We start from the raw sequence: 24,703 nt of genomic DNA, 5'->3' as shown, positions 1-24,703 counted from the left end.
CCTGCAATAAAGGGAGTTCCCTGAATATGAACAGACTGTGTATGTGCTCACCTATGACAGCATCAGCAGAGGACAGTGGTTTGTTGTGAAACCATCAAGGGGCCTTTGATTCATCAGAGACCAGGCAAAAAGCATTTTAATTAGAATAATCCCGTTAAAGATTATGAAAGCAGAATATGTGAGTCAAGGAGGTAGGATATATATATCCTCCCTTCCAGTGTTAAATATATTCTGGGAAAACTACTGCATCCTAATTTAAAAAAGGCACCTAACCTGTATGTGTGTAAATGTGGGCTGAACATCCCTAATTACAGCACAAATCTCAGGATTGCTCAAGTGTGGCATTTACATTAGTGTAAAACTTCTCAAAAAAGTAAATGGTGTTGTCCAGTGTAGATGTGGTACTTCTTAGGCTCGTTTATAAATGCATTATCAAATAGACTTTTTGATGAAAACCACATCAAAGATGCATTAGACGTGCAACATTCTTAACAAACCATACCCACAACGGGCTAGTATGTATTCTAAATGAGAAAATATCTGAAGAAGAAAAAGTGCATTGTCCTTGCATACAGCAGTTTGTAGACACTGTCATGTGCTTGTAAACTAACTAATCTGTTATCCATTTTTGTGCCCTGGGTTCTCCAAATCCCTACACAATCTGATTTTGCCTCCCTACTACCTTTCTTAGTAAGCCTTACTATGAACCCATTGCTATCAAGTGTGGCCTTGATGGCTAGTAATTAGGCATAAGTAGGGAGTGGGGATAAGGTGAGGTAGCTGCATTGGTTTTGTATAGAAGATTATCCAGGGATTTGGGGGTCACCCAGGGGTGTTGTGCCTGCTAAGTCCTCCATTAATTGCTTACTTACATTGCACTTTAGCTTTGCTTTACTCTAGTTGCAGCTGGGGAAGGGAAAAAGAAATCAATTTGACACCAGTATGTAAAAAAAAAAAAAAAAAGTGCATGTAGTGTTAGCTAAACCTGTAGCAAAAAAATTCCAAAAAAAATACTTGTTGACTTGCTGTTAATTGCTTTCAGTACTTTTGAGACGAAGACCAACAACTTGTATTCAACTTCATTCAGATTCTCCTTTCATCTTTAGTCTCAGTGCTCATTTTGGGTTATTATCCAAAATCCTAAGGAAGCATTGGCCTCCACCATATTTATTATTATTATTATTACACAGTATTTATATGGTGCCATCATATTACGGAGCGCTGTACAAAGTTGATAGTCTTGTCACTAACTGTTCCTCAAAGGAGCTCACAATCTAATGTCCCTACCATAGTCATATGTCATTAATGTAGTCTAAGGTCAATTCTGAGGGGAAGCCAATTACCCTTACTGCATGTTTTTGGGACATGGGAGGAAACCGGAGTACTCGGAGGAAACCCATGCAGACACGGGGAGAACCTGCAAACTCCATGCTGATAGTGTCCTGGCCGAGATTCGAACCTGGGACCCAGCGCTGCAAAGCCACCGTGCTGCCCCATATTTCTGTTAGTACACATTTCCTTTAACATGTCATTTATACTACAAAGCTCATGTTCTGGTAAACATGTTTTCAGTATTTTTTAATTATTAAAACATTTTATAGATGGTAGAAAGTAATCCTCCATTTATCTGTTCCATGAAGCAATTAAAAATACATTTATCGGCCTCAGTTCATTTTGAGGTATTAGGCCATGTTTTCCATAGGCACAAGGCTATATATAGCATTCATGTGGAAAAAATGGACTGTTTCTTGTCCTGGAAATAATATTCCCTTGTATTTTGTCATACGTGGCTACTCTGAATATTAGATTTAAAGTCGTTAAGTCAGCTGGGATTCTTATAGGGGATTTGTAGTGGGTTTGTGAGTGTATATACAGTGAGGGAAAGAAGTATTTGATCCCCTGCTGATTTTGTAGGTTTGCCCTCTGACAAAGAAATGACCAGTCTATAATTGTAATGTAGGTTTATTGTAGGTAAGAGAAACAGAATAACAGAAGAACCCTCAAAAACCCAGTGCTCAAAAGTCAAAGCTTGATGTGCGTTGTAATGAGTGAAATAAGTATTTGATCCCTTCGCAAAAGATGACCTAGTACTTGGTGGCAAACCCCTTGTTGGCAATACCAGAGGTCAAATGTTTCTTGTGTGGTTGGCCACCAGGTTTGCACACATCTCGGGAGCGATTTTATCCCACTCCTCTTTGCAGATCCTCTCCAAGCCAGTAGTCAGATTTCGAAGCTGATGTTTGGCAACGCGAACCATTTTCATTGCCTTGGCTGAAGGAAGGAGATGTACACCCAAGATTTGACAGTACATGGGCCTCATCCATTGTCCCTTTGATGCGGTGAAGGTTTCCTGTCCCCTTAGCAGAAAAACACCCCCAAAGCATAATGTGTCCACCTCCATGTTTGACGTTGGGGATTGTTTTCTTGGGGTCATAGGCAGCATTCCTCCTCCTACAAACACGGCGAGTTGAGTTGATGCCAAAGAGCTAAATTTAGGTCCCATATGACCACAACACTGTCACCCAGTTCTCCTCTGGATCATTCAAATGTTCATTGGCAAACTGCAGACAGGCCTGTACATGTGCTATCTTGAGCAGGAGGACCTTGCATGCTTTGCAAGATTTCAGGCCTTCACGGCGCAGTGTGTTACCAATTGTTTTCTTGGTCACTATGATCCCAGCTGCCCTGAGATCAATAACAAGTTCCCCCCGTGAAGTTCTGGGTAGGTTCATCACTGTTCTCCTGATCATTGCAACTCCACAAAGGGAGATCTTGCATGGAGCCCCAGACTGAGGGAGATTGACAGTTACTTTGTGTTTCTGCCATTTGCGAAATACCGCGCCAACTGTTCTCACCTTCCCACCAGCTGCTTGGCGATAGTCTTGTAGCCCAGTCCAGCCTTGTGTAGGTCTACAATGTTGTATCTGACATCCTTGGACAGCTCTTTGGTCTTGGCCATGGTGGCTAGTTTGGAATCTCATTGATTGCTTCTGTTGACAGGTGTCTTTTATAAAGGTACTGTAACAAGCTTGGATTAGGAGCACTCTCTTGCAGAAATAAAAAAGTAGATAAAATGTGCAAAACTTCAAAATAAAAGACAGATTGCGAAGAAAAGTAAGGCAAACCCCCAATTTTTTTTAAAATATATTAATAGCAAAATGGTTACATCTGAGCATGTAGGCTCCTTAAAGGATGTCACTGGGCTGGTAACTGGGGATAAAGAAAAGGCAAATTTACTAAACACTTTTTTTTAGCTTTGTGTACACAAAGGAAAATTGCAGAGCTCAGGTCCAAATTCATAATAGCAATGTCACTGCCTTAAATGAGTCAGAATTGATATGATTGAGAAACAGCTGGGAAAAAGTAGGGTTGACAAAGCACCAGGACCTAATGGATTACATCCACATGTACTCAAAGTTCTGACCATGGTTATTTCAAAGCCATTATTTCTAATTTTTAGAGACTCTTTAGTCACTGGCAAGGTACCGATGGATTGGCGTAAGGCCAATGTGGTTCCTATCTTCAAAAAAGGAGCAAAGTCATTACCAGGTAACTACAGACCGGTGTAACGTCCATAGTTGGAAAGGTCCTAGAGAGTTTGATTAAGAACCACATAGAGGAGTTTCTGCTAGAAAATATTATTATAAGTGATAGTCAGCATGGCTTCATGAAAGACCGAAGTTGTCAAACAAATTTACTCTCTTTTATGAGGAAGTCAGTAAACCGGTAGACAGTGGAATAGCAGTTGATATAGCGTACTTGGACTTTGCTAAAGCATTTGACATAGTACCCCACAGACGGTTAATATGCAAGTAACGGTCAATAGGTTTAGAAAAGTTAATCTGTAAATGGATATGTAAATGGAGAACTGGCTTAAAGACCGCATCCAGAGAGTTGTAATTAATGATTCATACTCTGAATGTTCTAAGGTTATTAGTGGTGTATCCCAGGGTTTAGTGTTGGGACCTTTACTGTTTAACATCTTCATAAATGATATAGAGTTTGGAATTAAAAGTACCGTTTCTGTGTTTGCAGATGACACCAAACTATGTAATGGAATTAAGTCCATACAGGATGTCTATAATCTACAAGCAGACCTGGATGTACTGTTTGATTGGGCAGCCAAGTGGCAAATGACACATTAATATAGATAAATGTAAAGTTATGTACTTGGGAGCTAACAACATGCATGCTTCATACTGTCTAGGGGAGTACATTTGGGGGAGACAGAAATGGAAAAGGATCTGGGGGTTCTGATAGATCATAGACTTAATAACAGCATGCAATGCCAAGCTGCAATATCTAAGGCCAGCAAAGTACTTTCTTGTATTAAAAGAGGAATAGGCTGCAGAGATGGAGACATAATCCTGCCCCTGTACAAAGCATTGGTCAGACCACATCTGGAATATGCAGTCCAGTTTTGGTCACCAGTTCACAAACAGGACATTGTGGAATTGGAGAGAGTGCAGAGAAGGGCAACTAAACTAATAAAAGGAATGGAGGAGCTCGGCTATGAGGAGAGATTAGCTGAACTGAATCTATTCTCCCTTGAGAAGAGACATTGGGGGAATATGATCACCCTGTAAAAATATATTATTAGTCTATATAGAGAACTCCCTTCCCAATTATTCACTTTGAGATCATTACAAAGAACAAGAAGGCACTCTGCGTTTGGAGGAAAAGAAGTTTAATCTCTGGATAAGGAAGGGATTCTTCACTGTAAGGGCTGTGAAAATGTGGAATCGGCTCCCTCAGGAAGTAGTTTCAGCAACTACTATAGATTGCTTTAAGAAAAAGCTGGATGTTTTTCTAGAAGCACAGAATATAACTGGGTATTATGGATTTAAAGTAAAAATAACAGGGACTGTTAATCCCGGGAACATCCGATTGCCTCATGGAATCAGGAATTAATTTTTTTCCCCTGTTGAAGCAAATTGTACCAGGGGTTTTGCCTTCCTCTGGACCAACTATGTCTTATAGGGTTTTATATCTGGGATATGTTTATTTCCCTATTGGTTGAACTTGATGGACTTATGTCTTTTTTCAACCTAACCTACTATGTAACTATGCATACAGGGAAAACACCAGGGAGCCTGAAATCCTGCTGGATGATAAGGGATAAAATACTTATTTCACTCATTACAATGCACACCAAGCTCTGACTTTTGAGCACTGGGTTTTTTTAGGGTTCTTAGCTACAGCAAACCAACCATTACAATTATAGACTGGTCATTTCTTTGTCAGAGGGCAAACGTACAAAATCAGCAGGGGATCAAATATATATATATATATATATTACACTTAATTATTATGATTCTTTTTTATAAGAAAATGTAATGTAAAAAGTAAAAAACACTAATATTTTGTTTTTTCTCTGAAATCAGCAAAGGGATGTCTTGTCATTGTCTTGTGCTAAAAGTATATTGGCTTTGATTTACCTCTAATTTTTTTTTTACCAATTATAAGAAATACCTACATTTTAAAACCTATACTTCCTGCTGTCGCTGATCTTTTCGATTACTCCTTTTATTTTCCCATAAGAGAAGACTATGTTTGCTAGTAAGGCCATCGAGTACAATGTTGTTCCTGTTTGGTTTTCCCTATTTTTGTTTTTCTCAGAACAGACCAGATGCTGTGGGTAATAGATTATTTATTTTTCTTGGCTACAGCTTTCTAGAATAAGCCCTTTGACTGTACAAAACATCATAGGAATCTTTTTTTTCCTTTCATCATTAAGTATTTAGATCACAGATGAAATGTTGTGGAACTATTGAAATTTGCATTACAAATGTAGTTTCAGATACTTTCCTCTCACTTGATTGATTTTTTTTTTTCCAAGAGCCACGGATGTACTTGGCCTGTAATAAATAGATTGGATGGGGTTCTGTTGTGAGTGTTGTAAGAAAACCAACACATTTTTTTGGTATAGTTCATCAGTATGCCAAGGTGGCCAGTAAAAGCAAAGGCGGTGTCATTAGTTAACTATTATTAATTATAAACATTTCCTAGAACTTAACCTTGTGTCTGTTATTTTCTTGTTTACCTAAATTATTTATGGTAGTTTACAAAAGGATATTTAGGTCATGCAGTGCTGTTGCTATTGCTAACCTCATAGATACATGTTTGTTGCAAAACATTTGGCATGCTTGGTCCTGTCACCCTAGGCTCCCTTCCAGTGCTGGTGAATCTGATTACTTTACCTGGTGTGTGAGTACTCAGTCTAAGTAAAGGGTAAACTATATGAAGTGTTAAAGCCTTTCATGAGGGCATTGACCACTTGGCTACAAAAAAGTTTGCTCACAGGCCCAAGTGCCAGAGCTACTTCTTGTTTCTAGAAGGGCTGTGTACAAATGTGCTATTCCAATTTTTTACTTCTGTATAAATACAGATTTATTTGTTCTTACTGGAATGACAGAATTTACCAGTCTTCTCTGAAAACCTAGATCTATCAATAAAGTGGAAAAAGTTATGGTGTGTGTGGTGGTGGTGGGGGTACTAGTACAGGTTGACAATCGAAAAACCGTCCATCGATAATCAGGTTCCTTCAGTTTCCCAGCATGAATTTCGGAGCATATTTTCAATACAGGTACTGTAGTACACTGTTTGGCCACCTATGTTTTGATGGCGCTGTTCTGCAGAAACAGCTTTCAGGTCTTGCTTGCTAAACTAAATACATGTTGAGACGTCCCTGCTGCCTGCTCCCTGTAACTGTGCCAGATGTCCGCGGGTGCTGCGAGAGAAAGGCTGGCCTGTGTGAGGAAGTAAGTATAATCTTCAAAATATCTGGAATTTTCAGGTCCCGAGGTTCCCGAATTTTTGATTGTCAACCTGTAAATGCAAGATCAGTCACTTATAAAATATAAAGGAAAGTTTGATACAGTGCACTGTGACCTTTTCTTGTCTCCCTGGTAATCTGAATATTTCCCAATACACTGTGCAATAATTTGCAAACAGTGGCTTCTAATGAGACAATTGTGACGGTAAGCTGTCATTACAGACACCTGCGTGTTGTCCCCAGGGAAGGTGGGGTGGGATGTAGTCCTGGTGTTACCACAGCAGCAGTTGTGACATCTGAGTAGTATGGATACAATAATGCATACATCACAATCTATTATACATGAGGCAAGGATGGAAATAAACTTTACAGTGTAGAAACTGTGAGTGACCTTTTGTTTTATTTAACCTCAGTGCTCACTGACTGCAGATATCAGATGGGGTAACCTGTGGCATCATACAAAACATTAAAAAAAAGATTAAACATACAGTAGCAGCCATAAATAATGAAAATATAAATACAAATTATCTTAAACAAATAAGAAAAACAATATATATATATATACTCACCAGCCACTTTATTAGGGACATGTTTCTAGTACTTGGAGTTGGACACCCTTTTACGTTCCAAACTGTTGTAATTTTTTATGGCATAGATTCAACTAGGTGCCGGTAACATTTAGGAATTTTGGTCCATATTGACATGATCGGCTGATTTGTTGGCTGCACATCTATATCACAGCAGACAGACACCGGCACCATTTTTCCCTTTTGGAGAAACTCTTGTCCTTTGATGAGCCCTTGTGAATTGCAGAGGACAGAAATGACACCCAGTGTTTTCTCCTGCTGCTGTAGCCCATCTACTTCAAGGTTTGGTCTGTTGTGCATTTGGAGATCCTCTTCTGGATACCTCAGTTATAAGGAGTTATTTGAGTTACTTGCATGAATCAGTCCAGCCATTCTTCTCTGACCTGTGGCATTGACAAGGTATTTTTTCTTTTTCATACTATTCTCTGTAAATCCTGGAGATGGGTTTGCATGAGAATCCCAGCTGATCAGCAGTTTCTGAAATACTCAGACCAGCCTGCCTGGCACAAACAACCATTCCATAATCAGTCAATTAATTACTTTTCTTGCTCAGTTTGACTTTGACAATGTCACAATTATCTGGTAATGAGATAGTAAATCAACTTGGTCTTCTAAATGGTGGTGAATGTTTCCTAATATTATTACTTCTAATACTACTTCTTACTATTTTCCTCCTCCTATACAATTACTAAAAAGCATGCTAACAAGGGAACCAAGTATTTGCATTATTGTACATCAGAATGTAAGAGAAGATGTACAAAACAGTACCTGCAGCATAGTACCCAGCAAGCATGTCTTTTGGGTTTGGTAAAGATTATCTTTTTATATATAATATGTATTCGATCTTGTAAGTTCACCCAAGTACTGTTTTTTTACTTGATCCAAAAACACTCAGGTGTAGCCTGCAGCCAAGTTCTAGTGTGTTTTATTAAACCGATATGTAATTATGTTCTTTGTGAGAGGTAAGGTAAAAATCTTGGAAGTGTCATTAGGTTGTATATTTAATTTCCTTGAATACTTGTTCTTTCTGTTCTAGGCGAGCTGCCACTGTCCCTTGCGGCTTGCACTAACCAGCCGGACATAGTACACTACCTGACGGAGAATGCTCACAAGAAGGCAGATCTGCGACGTCAGGACTCCAGGGGCAATACTGTCTTACATGCATTGGTTGCTATTGCTGACAACACTCGGGAGAATACTAAATTTGTCACCAAGATGTATGACCTTCTGGTTATTAAGTGTGCCAAACTGTATCCTGAATGTAGCCTGGAGGCAATACTGAACAATGATGGCATTTCACCGCTAATGATGGCGGCAAAGCTTGGCAAAATAGGGGTGAGTAGCTTATTGGGTAACCATGTAAAGAATATGGGATTTTTTCTTTTTTTAGAGTAGAATAGTAGATAGAGTAGAAGACAGTTGTGCAAAACTGTGATCAGAAAATTGATAATTTGTTATGGTTAACCATCACATTGAAATCAAAAGCTCTGTTTGTGTCGTGATCAATATCTCAGTTAGATGTTATGGGGACAAGGACTGTAATACCAATTGAACAAGTGGATGGTACATTGGATACTTGTAGTTGAGCACAAAGATTATTTAAAATCAATGGTAATTATGATTGTATTATTAATGATAAAAAGTTCTCCCATTTATTAAATCGGTATGTTGCTGCCCTCTTGTGGTACTATTTAAAATTGCATGCCACAAAACCAGTGTAGTAGCATGCTTGAAGACAATATGTAGTACTGTTCCACCTTTTTAACACTAGGAAACCCCTTGGAATATTTTTCTGGTCTTCAGGGAACCCCTAATATAATTACTTTATCCACAGCTCACAGTACATTAGCATGGTGGTCAGTAGGAATAATGTTTCTTACATTGAGAAGGCTGCCACCCTTACAGATAGCCAAAAAGATCATTAGTATCTTTTAAACTGACCTAAGAGTAACAAACTGCTCAATTCTGGAGGAACAGTTTTTCAGTTTGTAAAATGTTTTAGAAATGTAAAACACAATAATCCATGACAATAAATCAGGAGTAATTTTTTAAAAATATGTTTAATTGTTTTCAATGTTGTAATAATAATCAATAAAAAATATTTTGAAATGCATTTAATATTATTATTGGCCAACAGTCATAATATTTACAAAGTTTCTCTTTATTTAATATTAGCCAGCAGCTGTAAAATACAGACAAAAATAAACCCGTTTACTAGGAAAATTCTCTTTTCATATTGGAGAGAAATCTTTCACTGACTTGGTCGTTAATATTTAAGACTTTGGATAACTTTCTACAACCTCCCTTTCAGATTTTTCAACACATAATCCGCCTAGAGATAAAGGATGAAGAAGCAAGACATTTGTCTCGCAAGTTCCGGGACTGGGCCTATGGCCCCGTATACTCCTCTCTGTATGATTTGTCTTCCTTGGACACATGTGGTGAAGAGGTATCAGTGTTGGAAATTTTGGTTTACAACAGCAAAGTAGAGGTAAGAACAGACAATTTTTGTTTATTTTCAAGATTTAATCCATGAACTTGTCTGTACAGTCATCAGGTCTCAGCTTTTATATTGTTGGAGACTAAAAAATTCCTTATAGATAAAAGGTTTTTCCTATAATATTAAAAATAAATCTTAATAGGTGATTTACTGACATTGTACTCTTCTAAAAATCTTCTGTATACATTATAGGCTCTAGGTTTTATTCCATTTTGCATGCTTGCACTAGTAGTATTGTTATTTTTTTTTTTTTTTATTAAACATTGGTAAATTGATTTATATCACTACTTTTTTTTATATCTGAATATATGTATAAGTGGAGCTTTTCTAACCAGTGCTTCTTTGTTTTTATTAAATACCACAGGCTATTAGTACAACTGTACCTGATTGTCTCCAAGCATCCGTAGTTTTTTACATTACACGGTAGAAACAGTTAGCTTTTACTTACCTGGTCTGGGCATCCATGAATCATTAACCATTGGGGTTCTACATACAATGAGCCTGATTTAATTAAGCTCACAAAGACTGGAGAAGATAGACCAGCTGGGTCATTTATACCACATATATATAATTTGCTCTGAAATCTTTTAGTGGAAATATTTCAATCAGGACTGATGGAGCATTCGCTGCTTTCAGCCAGCTAATACTCTCGAACACAACAGTTCATTGGGCAAATGGAACAGCTGACAAATTGCTAGGCCATGCCTGCTATACATTTATGTTAATATTTGAAATTTGGTGGATTTATGCATAAATGGTACCTAATAAAGAACATAGAATTATATATTTTTATTCTATTAAGCATTTATGACTTCATAATATAAAAGTGACAGAGCAAAACAGTCAATTATTTGTCTCCCATACAGAATCGCCATGAAATGCTTGCAGTTGAACCCATCAACGAATTGCTGCGAGATAAATGGAGGAAATTTGGTGCTGTCACATTCTACATAAGTGTTATCTCCTATCTCATTGCCATGATCATCTTCACGTTAATAGCATATTACAGGCCAATGGAAGGCAAAGTGAGTGTATCAAGTAAACTATAACACTTGTAAAACCTGTAAAATCTGACTGGAAAGTGAGAGCTCATTTGATGTATTTCAGAACGCTTTCAGGATTCAGGGCATTTATTTTTGGTCTGGGTCACAAAAGTCAACTGCATACTCTAAACGAGGCCTTACAGATGATTTGTAAATGGGGAAAAATGTATTTCTTTCTTTAAATACAAGACAGTATCTTGTTATTTTTAGAGGTGTCATTGCATGCTGTTATAAGGTGTTATATTGATGGAACAGCACTGCTAGATCCTTCTTCATCATTGAGTAACCTGGTTTTAACCTTCTAGAATATATGGTACAGATGCATAATAACAATTGACTTTGCTTTTTAAGATTATGTATTCTACTACATGTTTGTTTTTTTTTTTATTATTTAGTTTCATTTATAAAAAAGGTGAAATGTAGCAGTACCATAACTGAACATTTGCACCACTAATACACTTATTTGATTTAAATTATGAATAATTAATCACTCCCTCTCCACTGTGAAATATTTTAGCCAGTTTACTGTCTGTTTATCGTGTGAAGTTTCTAAGCCTATAGATCCTGACACTTCAACTGTCTGTAAGGAAGACATTAGCAAAATCCAAAAATGCTAACTTTGTATCTATACGGTAACTTCCCCATCTGCCAAAAATAGCATTTGTATAACTAAATGTTATATAATAAGATGGTAATCTTATGGTAACAGTACTTTATACCTTAACCTTTACATTTTTTTTTCTGGCAGCCGCCCTACCCGTACACGACCACAGTGGATTATCTGCGACTAGCTGGAGAACTTCTTACACTTGTTACAGGAGTATTTTTCTTTCTTTCTAATGTAAGTGCTGTTGATGTACCCTAATATATTTGTGGTAATCTGAGCAGTGACCCAGCATTATTAGTGTATTTATATATTGTTTTGAAAATAAGTTGTTCTTACACTTTTTAGTAACTTATAACACTCAGTGTAAACCTAGCCTTATTGGTATAGAGATATTTTCTCCTGTGGTGATGCAAACAGTATTTAGCTTGCAAGTTGCAACTTAATTGTCATCAAGTGGTGTTTTTAGAAATGGTCCATTTTATTTTAAGCTGTGCTCCAAATACTACTTTGCCTTTATTATCTTGTTATTTAATGTTAGTCATGGGCAGAGGAAGGGGTGCTGATAATAACCAGAGCAAAATTATCCAGCCGTATGATATATTTTCCCACAATCTTATGCCCTCATACTGTCCTCTCTTGCTTTTTTTATACTTTCTGTTTTTTTTTGTATCACATTTGATCTGGAAGAAAGAAAAATAGAGATGTTGCCTTTAACTACCAGTAAATTACATGACACGGGTAGAGAATGGAAAAATATGCCATCACTGGTTGCTTTGGGTAACCGTCATTTTTTCTTTCATTTCAGCTGCTATAAATATTTGGGTCTGTTAACTGCAGAAGTAGGTAGACTGGTTGGGAGGCAAGGTGTGGAAGCTTTGGTCACTTGATGCTGTTTTATTTTTTGCTCAATAAATATTGAGAGTCCAAAAGACTTATTCGTGTTTCATATTTTTTTCTTTAAGCTTAAAGACCTGTTTATGAAGAAATGTCCTGGTGTAAATTCCTTGTTTATTGATGGATCTTTTCAACTGCTTTAGTAAGTGTTGCTTACCTACAGTAGAAGTATATTAGAATGAACATGACCTATTGGTGTCAAAATCTGTTGTGTATCTATAGGTCACTGGTAAAATATGAGACGACCAATGCTGCCATATTGCAAAACTAAACTTTGAGGTGAAGCATTGTGATAATCTCACTGACTTTTACCTGCTGTTACTTTTTGTCTTTAGCTTCATCTATTCGGTACTCGTCATTGTCACAGCTGCTTTGTACTTGGCTGGTATTGAGGCTTATCTGGCTGTAATGGTGTTTGCCTTGGTTTTGGGATGGATGAATGCACTGTATTTCACTAGAGGTTTGAAACTCACTGGAACATACAGCATTATGCTGCAGAAGGTGCGTAGGTAAAACATTGATTATTGTTTTTAAAACAAAAATAAAAATTTGTTCTTTGTTGCTTTCATGCCTTTGCTTTATTCCTGATGTGATTTATATTGAGCTGTGCCTTAAATGTTGCTCTTTCTTTTTCTTTTTAGCAAACAGTTTTGTCAGAATACCTGACAGATGAAATCCTCCTTATTTGTTCAGTTAGTAAGAATTATTTACCGATCTCAAACCCTCGCCCCACCATTCAGCACATGTACTACTACCAGCTTCTCAGACCTTGTTTAGTCCCAACAAAGTAAAAACATAAAAACACTTGAGTCATCAGCAAGTGCTTTATGCATATCCCAGCCCAGGTGATTCATAGGAGCTTTGTTTAAACCAGGTACAATTGTGTATGGCCACACACTTTACATGTGCAGGGCAAAACAGCTTCTTACCCCATCTCCCATGGCATATGTTTGTCTCCGTTCTAATCCCCAACACTTTTGAATATATTTTGTCTATTTTGGGGGTGTCAACTGAATTTGTAATATAGACATTTTGAGGGTTTTAACATGTATTTAATAAAGTGTTTTCATTTTTTATCTATGGTGTGATACCTTAAAAGGCTTCACATACTTATCTGTACTCATACAATCAGTTTATTGATTTTTGATCTATTTGATATTTTTGTCTAATCAAGTGATAATTACACATAGTGTTTATATCATTACCAATCATTCAAGCATTATGTATAATTTTTTTATATTTCATATAAATGCTGGAATCCCTAGCTGAGCTATTAGACTATACTATACTCATCTGTCATCTGAACCAATATTACTTATATTCCTTGTCTGGTAATTCTCTGTCCATGGAGAACTCCACTGCTATTTCTTACCTTTCCTACCTTGGTTTTCTTGGTGTTTAAGTTTTGATTTTGGAAACGTATACACTTACATTTCTTTAGTCTTATTCTGTATAGACATCTCTGGATGCTTTGCTTAGTTCCAACATGACATGCTGTATGAAATTAATACAAAGTAAGACTAAAGCATACATAGAACCTGCCATGTTGCTTTCACAGCATTTTTAGAGGCCCTTGTTTAAAGTGCCGGATGAGTTTACAGACAGTTTGTCTGTATTTCGAATGCAAGAGCAGACTGGTATGGTAACTAGTATTAAATGCAACTGACCGAAATGAAAAGTGTGTATATTTACTAGGCATATTCCAATTTGCCCGGGATTGCAATAGCAAGGGTTTAGGGAATTCGAAGTTTGTAGTTACAGCAGCAACAAGATCTTTGATACGGGGCTGGTTGTAAGGTAAATGTAAGTGATTAATTTAAAATGATTTGTAAGCACTGAGCACTTTTTTGTCTTGTTCATCCATACCATTCCCACCTGTATGCTGGTAATGCAAATTATGAAGCTTTATGCTGCCCTTTCTTTAGTGAAGGGGTGTTGGCCAATGCTCAAGGGCCATGCAATTGATTACTATTATTATTAATCTATATTTATATAGCGCCAACATATTACACAGCTCTGTACGGTAAATAGGGGTTGCAAATGACAGAGACACAAACAAGTACACAGGAGAAGGAGAGGACCCTGCCAAAAAGAGCTTAAAATCTAAAAGGTGGGGAAAAGTAGTACACAAGTGGAGAGTCATTATGTTTTCTAAATAAGTGTTGATGTTTCTAAAAAATTACATTTGCAAAGACCGCAAATTATGAATCTGCATTTTTATTCAGCACTAGTTAAATGATATAGTATGTGTTTCCTGCTGCAAAAGTTGAATTTAGTGATTTCTTTTTCTGCACCAGTTTATCTATATGTTCCCTTGTACACTCTGGAAATGAGGGGCTTTACATACTATAACGGGGTGAGGGACATCTTCCTAGAAAGGTCAAGGTTGTTGCTCTTTTCACAGTTTTTCTATTTTCTGCATTCCGCATCATACCCGACTATGTTCACATGACTTTACAGTACCAGATTTATCACTGCATGCAATATATTTGTTTCCTCTGTGGTTTGAAAGAACAATGGTTTTAAAATGGTTAAAAATATATCTACTTTTTAATATCTAGTTTGTAAGTTTAGACTCAGTTTATTAAAACGTTTGCTCATGTGCTTAAGATGGACTCTTCCTTCTGTTTTCCAGATCCTGTTTAAGGACTTGTTCAGGTTTCTTTTGGTGTACCTGCTCTTCATGATTGGATATGCTTCAGGTAACACAAATATTATTCTTTAACTTTTTTTCCTTACACAAATAGGGTCCAGGTACATAAATGGATAGCTGTGTTTATCTTGCCCCATTCTCTGTATATTTCTCTGTATATCTAAAAAAGTTTGACAATGCAATAAAAATTTAATGACCTATTTTTATTAATTATTCGGTTACTAACCCAGTGCTTAACCCAGAAATTATTTAAAGCTGGGTGGGAAGAAATTTTAGGCTGACCGCAAGCCCCAAAAATACTAGGCCGACTTTTGAGCAGATCATATCAGCACTGACACTGAAGTGGGGGCGCTCTGTTTGGGGGGTGGCAGATATTTTATGTAAGATGTGGTTGCTTCTTTCCAGATGTTTTTGATTGCACACAAGCTGCTAAGCTTCATTTGTAATGCTTCTTTAGAACACTTTTTTTTAAATAAAAGAACCATTGAAAGATTTGATGTTCCATATTCTTTTATGCCTTGGTTTAAAAAAAGCCACAGTAATTCTGGTTACATAGAAACTAAACATAGGCAATGTAGGTTTGTCACTGATGAGACGCTTGTATTTTCTAATGACACAGCAGGGGTATTTTCATTTTCAGTTGTGGTGTTTTTGATGTTTTAGATGAAAAAGTAATTGTGCTTTTCGCAGAGTAAATAATAGGTTTGAAGTTAAAAATGAGAAAGTTTCTGTATGCAACTGAACATTACACGATACTGTGCTGTGAAGACACAACATGCAATGCAGATATTTGTGGTAACGGTTTCAATTCCTGCCTTCCTTGCACAGCTCTGGTGTCCTTGCTAAATCCATGTCCTGCTCCGGAGTCCTGCAGTGCTCAGGGTGCAAATTGTACTATACCTGAATATCCATCATGCCGAGACAACAGCACCTTCAGCAAGTTTCTTCTCGACCTCTTCAAGCTGACTATAGGGATGGGGGATCTAGAAATGATTGAAAGTGCCAAGTACCCTGCCGTCTTCATTATACTCCTGGTGACATACATCATCCTTACATTTGTTCTTCTCCTTAACATGTTAATCGCTTTGATGGGGGAAACTGTTGGCCAGGTTTCAAAGGAGAGCAAACAGATCTGGAAGTTACAGGTGACAATACTCACAAATTCTTTTAAATTGGTAGTTTTCAAGTTAAAATTCATCTTTTATCCTTCTTTTCTTTTATATACCCTAAACATATCTTATTCTTACATTTTGCAGGCTGGTCTGGTTTTTTATTCAGTAGTAGTGAGCAGTTATGGTTTCCACACCTTAAAAAGGTTTATTGAAAAGAAACAAAATAACAAATATGAGAAACCAGAAGAAAAGAAAGATGTCTTTGCATATATTTAAATATACACAAATATTATTAAAAACTAATAAGTACCATTAAGAGGTCAAAAGCTAATGAACAGCCTAAGCATCAATAAACGGCAAACAACCATGTACAAAACAGAAAATCAAACACAAATAAAATAAGCAGCAGAGAGGATGATTAAAAAGGCAATTAGGGGGAATAATACTGTCTCCTGAATTAACCTTAAGGCATCTATAAGGTACAAATCTTGTCTAGTGGTTAGGATTTAAGTTTAGAAATCAGAATATTCAATTGTAATCCATACGGACCAGGTTTGGTGACATTGTCAATCCCGTCTGCTGAAATGGCATTGGTCTCCTCCATAACATAAACCTTATCAATCCTGGAAAGCCACACCTGGGGAGTTATTTTAAATGAACTAAATTGTGTTAATGGTAATATGTCAGAAGTTCTGTGAGTTTAAGCTGTGTGATGTCAAATGCATTGGCCCACAGGAAGTGCGTTTGATGATTAAATTGAGGGGCTGTTCTTTTTTTTTTTTTTTACAACTCTAATGCTGTTTTGCTAGATTGTTAAATGGCATGAAAAGACTTACTTGAGTATTTTCAAAATATGAGAAGTTAAAGTACATCTAAATTATATTCTAACCTTATACCACTAGATCAAAAAAAAGTCCTCCAGACACACTTTAAGGGTCTTCAAAAAAATCAATGCAAAATATTTTGTTAATTTCGTTTTTATGCTGAACAAAATTTGAGAAACAAAGATCTGATATTTACTCATTTTCCAAATGTACAAGTTTTCCTTTCCATCCAAATACTTTTTCCTATAGTTTTCTTGGCAAGACAATTTCAGATTGGCCTGTAAATTAAAAGATAAAAAACATGGCTATATCCTAACTATTGGCTATATCTGTACAAATGAATGTTTAGATTTTTTACTGGGCTGAAAAGATTTTCTTACCCATACAACACCAATCTTTTCACCTCATCTGCAAAATGGCAGCTCTAAAAAATTTTGTAGGATTGGAATATTTAACAACTGAACATGGATTGACTACTACTGTAAGGCAGAATTCTCTCTATATGTGTTGGCATGTGGTGGCTCAACAGCATGCAATTTGCTTACTGCTTCAGTTAGAAATGTATAATTGATAAGCATCTGATTTTTAGAACCTCACTGGTACACTGCTTGCTTAGTTGCCTATAGTTTGGACATTTTTTATCCATAGTAAGATCTTTCATTCATGAGAACAACTACCGAGCCATATTCAGATATAGAATATGCTACACACAAAGCATACTGCATATTCAGCATATAAAGTATACACAGCAATCATACATATTAAACAAACATGTCTTCCCCATATTCCTATGGTAGCAGACAATGCATAAAAGCACTGTTTTTAATGTACACATGGATTAAACCAAGAATGTAAAATTGGAAGTAATGGTTATAAAAATATGCTTTTTATATGTCGTTAACCTTCATTTCTGTGTGTGTACTGTTAACTGAAAAACCTCTTTCAAAATATATAATGCTTCTCTTAACAAATCTTTTATCAGTGGGCTACCACCATCCTGGATATAGAGCGGTCATTTCCTGTGTTTATCCGGAAAGCTTTTCGTTCAGGAGAGATGGTAACAGTTGGGAGGAATTCTGATGGCACTCCAGATCGACGTTGGTGTTTCAGGTAACTTTTTTTTTTTTTTAAGTATATTGCATATGTAAATATATTCACTGTTATGTGTATTGGGAGAAACAATATTTTGGGAACCAATAAAAAAACAGAAGAGTAGCTAAAAGCTTCAGGTGATTTGAAAGAAAAAGCCTTCGGGAGGCATGGGGGTAAACTTGGTTACCTTTTCCAATGTGCTCTCAGATATCCCATCTTTAGGATGCTGAGTGGAACATTTTTAAAAGGATACTAACCTTTCTATTGAAAGTAATTCAGCAGTCTCCATGAACACATTCCTAACATGCTGCAGTGTGTTCCAGCATGGGCTACATTTGTGGTGTGTTGATTCACAAAGAAAGTAGAGACGACCTTGGTAAACCTCTAAAGCTCAGGGGTCAGGTCCTAAATAGTAATTCAAATAAATCATATAATCTTTTTTAATAGTAATTATTCTGTTACTCTATAAAGCTATTCGTAACCTCTTGACTACAAGCTTTAGACCAAACTCACAATCCAGAAAGGACCAAGGCTGATGATCAGTTTTCTGTAATATCGACTGCAGAATTTCCAAAAAAATTATATTTCTGTAATTTGTCCACATATTTAATAGAAGAAAGAAGAACGACTATTGTGTTAACCCATCCTTATCTACTATGTTCTGATTCCTCTTAAGATGGAAAAGGGCCACAACCACCTGCTGGTTGAACTCATTATTGCAGTGTAACTTTATACTGCAATAAAATCTAACTTTTATAGTAATTTTCTTTTTATTTTCTTGAATCTGAAAAAGTGTATTAAGCAGGCACTATCACCTTAAAAAACCTTTACAAGGATGGCTTGTTATTTTGTATATGTAACTGCACTAAACAGTTTCTTTTCATTATTGTCAAATTAACATTGCATTTATAGAATAGTTTTGTTGCTGGTAAATTATGCAGCCGTCATTCTACAAACACAGCATTGTCTCCTTGATTATACAGCTATTCCCAAGCAATTTTAACAGAAAAGGCTTTACTGGTAAATAATTTGTTTTTCATTTGAGATGGCTTGGCTGTGCGTGACTGAACCTGGAGTGCTGTGTGTAGAATGTGTGGTTCCTAATTGTGCAGTTGTACAGAAATACTGTAATGGAAAAAGAACTGCAGATGGATTAGTTATGAAGTCATTTAAATCTGTGTGTACCTTGTAGAACTTTTGTTGCTGGAAAATAATCTCTTTGTTTATTTTAATGTACTTTTAAAATGTGTTATTACTCTGTATCTGACTAGTTTTAGCATGGCTCTCTGCAATTTTATTCCTCTGGAAGTGGAGGGGTTACTATAGATAGGTGCTAGAAGACAACACTGGTGATGATCATTAGAGAGGGGTGCTGTGTTGGCTCTAATTTGCATATTAATGAAGTCTCCAGCTATACCACAAGGCACAGCATGAATTAACAGATGGTATTTAAATCTTCTAGTAAATATGAGAGACAGGCAGTGACTGGCAATTATGGCAGTATTTAATGGAATATCTGTTATTGATTCATAATTAGACCTCATTAGACCCTTGTCTATTTTGTGTCATTCTCACTTGTGACGAAAAGGCTCTCTTGGGTTGGCAGATGGCTGAACTCATTCAGTCCGCTAATTGTGAGGCCTGAATAACCATTTGACCCCAAAATGGTCAACATTAAAATCAAGCTGCAAATAAAGCTGAGATAACATTCACATAAAATGTTTTACATAGCAGCACTTCACATATTTAATGCAAAGCAAAGGCATATTTTTGGAAAAGTAAAAAAGAAGCCAAAACTAAGAGGTTGTCTGAAGCAGCCAAGCAGCTGCCATGTATAATTTTCCCACAAACCTAACCTGGTTGCTTATTACCTTTCTTCTGTAATTCTAATAAATAATCCTTAGTAGGTTAGTATACAAAAAAAATACTTTGCTACTAAATAGTTATTATGTCTCTCTTGCTTTGCTTGCACATCATCTGCATGACATTTATGTTAAAATTTCCATGTGTTTTGTTAGTTCCCAAAACCTAAATGATATATCTTTAATACAAAGGTCATCAAGTATGTTTGTATGACTATAGCATGAACATTGCAATGTATTCATAGGGGCAGGGAAAATATGTATACTGTAAACTGTTCTGGTGTTGTCAGCTTTATTATTATAAAGTTTAGTATTTTTTGATTTGCGCATTTGACTTATTTTGTTTGAAATTTGTGAAATATTGTTCAATTTTTCACCATTATAGCCTAATGCAGCTATGATTTGTTAAGGCTTTCATCTATGAATATAAAAAGTTTGACTTTTTTTATTTTAGGGTAGATGAAGTGAACTGGTCCCACTGGAATCAGAATCTTGGCATTATTAATGAAGATCCTGGAAAATATGATACCTATCAATATTATGGCTTTTCCCAAACTGTGCGCCAACTGCGAAGAGGTATGCTTAAGATTAGAGAAACCAGTTTATCAATGCATATCTGTATGACTTTGTGTGTGTAAAATAGACAGAAAAATTAGAAGTGTAAGACCAATGTTTTAGTGGGGTGCAGCTCACCACCCTTAGGACAAGATATGCATACATAGGCTGACCCTATACATCATGGCTGTCCAACTGCAGTCCTCAAGAGACAAATGTAGACAGTCCTGATATACATTTACCCCTAAATCCCATCCTCTGACATAAAAGATGAAAACATTTGGCGGGGTATTTAGGGGTATATGGGTCAGCTTGTATATGCATTATTACCCTGAAAAAGGAGGACTTTTGTACTGGAGAAATGTATTGGGAAACTATATTTTTATTGCAGGTTTATTTTTTTTATTTTGCACACAAATGCCCAGCTAAATTCCCTCTCATGAACTCGGCAAGGTCATTAGTTTATTAGCTTATGCTGGCAGCATACTTGATGGATTAGTTCTATGGCAAATAACATGTTTTTATCGCAGGACTAAATGATCCATCAAATATTTGACTGTTAACAGTAAGGTTGGTCGAAAAAAAGGGACAGATTATTTATGTCTGTAGCATGTTTAATGGATGATTCTTTCAAGACCCAAACAGATTTCACAGCAGTAACGTATTTTAACACCATCTTGTAAATGCTGCTCTTCTTAGTGGGAATATACAGTGTATCTGTGTATATGTGTGTATATATAACACTATTCCTTTTTTAATCTTACCATTTACAGTTTAGCCATGATATATGATATATGTATGTATATATATATATATATATATATATATATATATATATATATATATATATATATATGTATATATTTTACAAATAGAATGATGGGAGCTAATTCAGAAATGTGGTGTGTATATTAAGGTTAAAACTGATCATGAATCCTGTCGCAGGGCATGCTATTCCTCACTGATATGACTTGTGCTTTAATCTCTGACAATATTTAAATTGATGATTTTGCTTAAAAATGCCCTCTTTTGTAAGGTAAAAATAGTTCCTTTCATCTCCATAGAGCAGAGATTGATTCTTGCACACTGAATTGTGCTATTTTGTGCAATTTGGATGGGTGGAAAATGAAATGCGATTTGCTGTTATGCATATTGCATGTTTTGTTTCCATGAAGCTAACGCTATTGTTTTTGAATTCTGCAGATCGTTGGTCCGTTGTTGTACCTCGAGTGGTAGAACTAAACAAAGCACCTCACCATTCTGATGATGTTGTGGTTCCCCTGGATCCCATCCACCACAGCAACTCAAACTACCAAAGACAAAATTATCCTCAGAACTGGAGAAAAGATGATACTCACATCTAGTGGACCCTTGAAATGCCTGCATGGCCACAGACACCTACATCATATAGAAATCTCTCAATGCTGCTAACCAGTGTCTGGGACATTGCATATTTGCACAAATGCATGTTTTTTTAATGGCTGAATCAGCTAAGCAAGTTCCGGATGTGAACATAAATCGTGGTTTTTATGATGTTTTTTTTTTTAAAGATTTTTTTATAAACTCTAAATACATGTTTTTCAAGTTTTTCAATATTTAGGACAAATATACAGAGGGTGTTTTGTTTCCTTTACAACCCAATGGGCTGAGGTCTTAGAACCTCCTGTGTTCCCTAAGAAGGGATGTCTCACTCATTCTCCAGCCTTATGTATGATAAGCTTCCAGTTCTCTTGCACCACTTTCTCCTTAGTGAAGCCGCTGAGTGTGCATGGGTAGAGGGGAAACCAGGGACAAGAAGTTGTTTAGGTGGATAAAGGCCAGCTTCTCCTGCATAAGTGTTGAGCAGTGAATCTGGTGCTTGGAAACTAAGGCTGCCAAACTGTGTTCTGGACTAACACACTCCACAATTTATTTGTAAAATAATAACATTTTATTTGTATTGTGTTAGGAAGGTCACAAAAGTCTGGAAATAATGTGGGGGGAATTGAGCGTCATTCCTTTATTTTTATTTTGCCACCTGAATTTTTTCTGATTTTCCCTGAACAGAGTATGAATATATATGTGTGCATAAAGTTGCATTTATGCTTGTATAATAAGGTGTTGATAGTAAATGAGTTAATAATTATGATTATCTTCTCATTTATTATCCGTTAATTATTCGGTCAATAATCATGCCCTGGCTTTGTATAATTAATGACATTTAAATGTCCTCCCCCAAAGAGCATACAATCTAAAGTCCTCATTACACTCATTCACTTTTAGAATTAATATAACTTATTTGCATAGTTGTGACACGAAGCTGTACAAAGGACAAACCGATCATGTTCAGGTCTAATGAGAGCAATCCCTGTGGCAATCACACAATATACAGACTGAGATTGTTTTTATAGGTCCGACAAATTTCACAGTCCATTGTATAGATAGAACATTTTACGTTGGTCCTGACCTCATATTGTTGATAATCTCAAGCACTTTAAGGTACCTACCTGTAATCACAATTGCAGTCACATAATTTAGCCAATGAATGTGCAATGTGTATACTCAAACACTGACAAACTCTTCCAAGCAAGAGTTCCCTGGGCTAATAGCCTTTGTTCCTGTTACAGCAATCTATAAGGTTCCTATCTAAACAATTGGAGCCATGAGCAGCAGGTGGCCAGCTCTCTGTGTATCTCCTAAATATATGCATGCTTGGTAGGGATGCCAGAGGATGATGTTGGTTAGATCATGTCTGCCTACTGAATGTCTTTTGTGTTTTAGTTGTACAAGGTTTTTATTAGAGGCCAACTAACCTAGGGTATAGGATATATACAAAGTTTAACCTTAACCCGGAGGACTTTTTTTATATTAAAGGTTACAGGTTATAACTATATCATGTGGTATTTGTCCAGAATCTTCTTTTACCATTTCCACAGGTTTAAGGCCTGATCACACTTGTTTGCCTTACTGCAAATAAATGCATTTTAGGCGGCAGTCACATTGATTCTAATGTGGCTAAAACATCACATCAATGCACCACAGACCAGGGTTTTTACAATCTCAAAAATGCTGCATATTTGTACATTCTCCAACATTATTGAGGTAAATACATTTTAATTTGAAAACTTTAGAGTGATTTTATTAGGGTGAAGACTGAAGAGCATCCCTCTGTGTAATAAAGAGAACAGACATTAATAGGGATCCTTGATACGGGTGTGTTGGTGGTATTCCAATCACAGAAAGTATTTATTACTAATGCTGGTACTGATACCATGGAAGGCATAAATAGAGATAGTGGGATACTTAATGATAGGTATGGCGGGATATAGAAGGCACAAGGAACCATGTTCACTTTGCAAAGCACAGACCCTATGTGTAACATCAATTACTGGCATTAAAATGGGGTTCAAACTTTGCACAGTGACCGTCAACAGTTGGTGCCAACCTCTGGTACTGTATTGTATTAGCATTATTCTAGGGTAGGAATTGCTTCATATTTTATATATGATTTTCTGTTTTTTATTTTATTTGGAATACATTTTAAAGTAAATATTTTATGTATCAACAGAGAATAAAATAAAAATACAAACAAAAGTTTGGTTCTCTTTGTGGTATATAGATGAATATTTTTTCTGAAAAATTTTATGCATTTGGCTATCCTACCCTCTGTGTCGTTATGATAAGTTGATCATTGCATGATTTTCATTTAATTTAATTTATTCAGTTATAGAAAATTGAATTGAGTAAATGTCAGAGACATCTTTTCCATGCCTAAGTGTCCCAAAAACCTCTTCAGAAATGCGTTGTCAGTTTTTAACCAGCTGAAACACTACACTTGCCACACTACAAATACCAATACAGTGTTCATGAAATGTGAAATATGTTGTATTGTAGGTTGTTTAGCAATGTTTAGCAGCTGATCTTTCTAATGGCATCTACTGAACGGAGGCCTTAGGCTTCGTTCACATGAGTTGTAACTTGTTGTTCATAAAGTTATTCCAAAGTTTTTTTGGTGGTTATATGACTTTCACACCACTGTGTAGATGCCAGCTAAGGAGGCTGAGGACTTTCAGTGTCTTCAATAGAAGATCTTGGGTTCCCTGTCTGCTGTACCTTCAAGATCCTGGGAAAAAAATGACAGAAAATGACATATTTCAGAAAATCAATATATGTGATGCTAAACAAATAATACATGACAACCACTTATGTAAATGTCTCTG

The 24,703-nt window shown here is 36.3% G+C and overlaps 1 protein-coding gene across 2 annotated transcripts in view; it reads left to right on the top strand.

The window, feature by feature from the left end:
• Positions 1 to 24,071, top strand: part of TRPV4 (transient receptor potential cation channel subfamily V member 4) — a 47,376-nt gene extending 23,305 nt beyond the window's left edge. For both annotated transcript variants that reach the window (XM_072415385.1, XM_072415384.1), the window contains exons 6-16: positions 8,399 to 8,697; positions 9,674 to 9,853; positions 10,729 to 10,887; positions 11,654 to 11,746; positions 12,475 to 12,548; positions 12,742 to 12,907; positions 15,042 to 15,108; positions 15,888 to 16,204; positions 17,978 to 18,105; positions 20,404 to 20,525; positions 21,708 to 24,071. In XM_072415385.1, the coding sequence (XP_072271486.1) occupies positions 8,399 to 8,697; positions 9,674 to 9,853; positions 10,729 to 10,887; positions 11,654 to 11,746; positions 12,475 to 12,548; positions 12,742 to 12,907; positions 15,042 to 15,108; positions 15,888 to 16,204; positions 17,978 to 18,105; positions 20,404 to 20,525; positions 21,708 to 21,868 (1,766 nt within the window). In that variant the 3' untranslated portion in view covers positions 21,869 to 24,071. The remainder of the gene's footprint in view (positions 1 to 8,398; positions 8,698 to 9,673; positions 9,854 to 10,728; positions 10,888 to 11,653; positions 11,747 to 12,474; positions 12,549 to 12,741; positions 12,908 to 15,041; positions 15,109 to 15,887; positions 16,205 to 17,977; positions 18,106 to 20,403; positions 20,526 to 21,707) is intronic.
• Positions 24,072 to 24,703: the final 632 nt, after the last annotated feature.

The sequence above is a fragment of the Pyxicephalus adspersus genome, chromosome 6, assembly GCF_032062135.1.
Source record: "Pyxicephalus adspersus chromosome 6, UCB_Pads_2.0, whole genome shotgun sequence".
Lineage (NCBI taxonomy): Eukaryota > Metazoa > Chordata > Amphibia > Anura > Pyxicephalidae > Pyxicephalus > Pyxicephalus adspersus.
The sequence above is the reverse complement of the archived record's forward strand: the minus strand, read 5'-3'. Positions and strand labels throughout refer to the sequence as shown.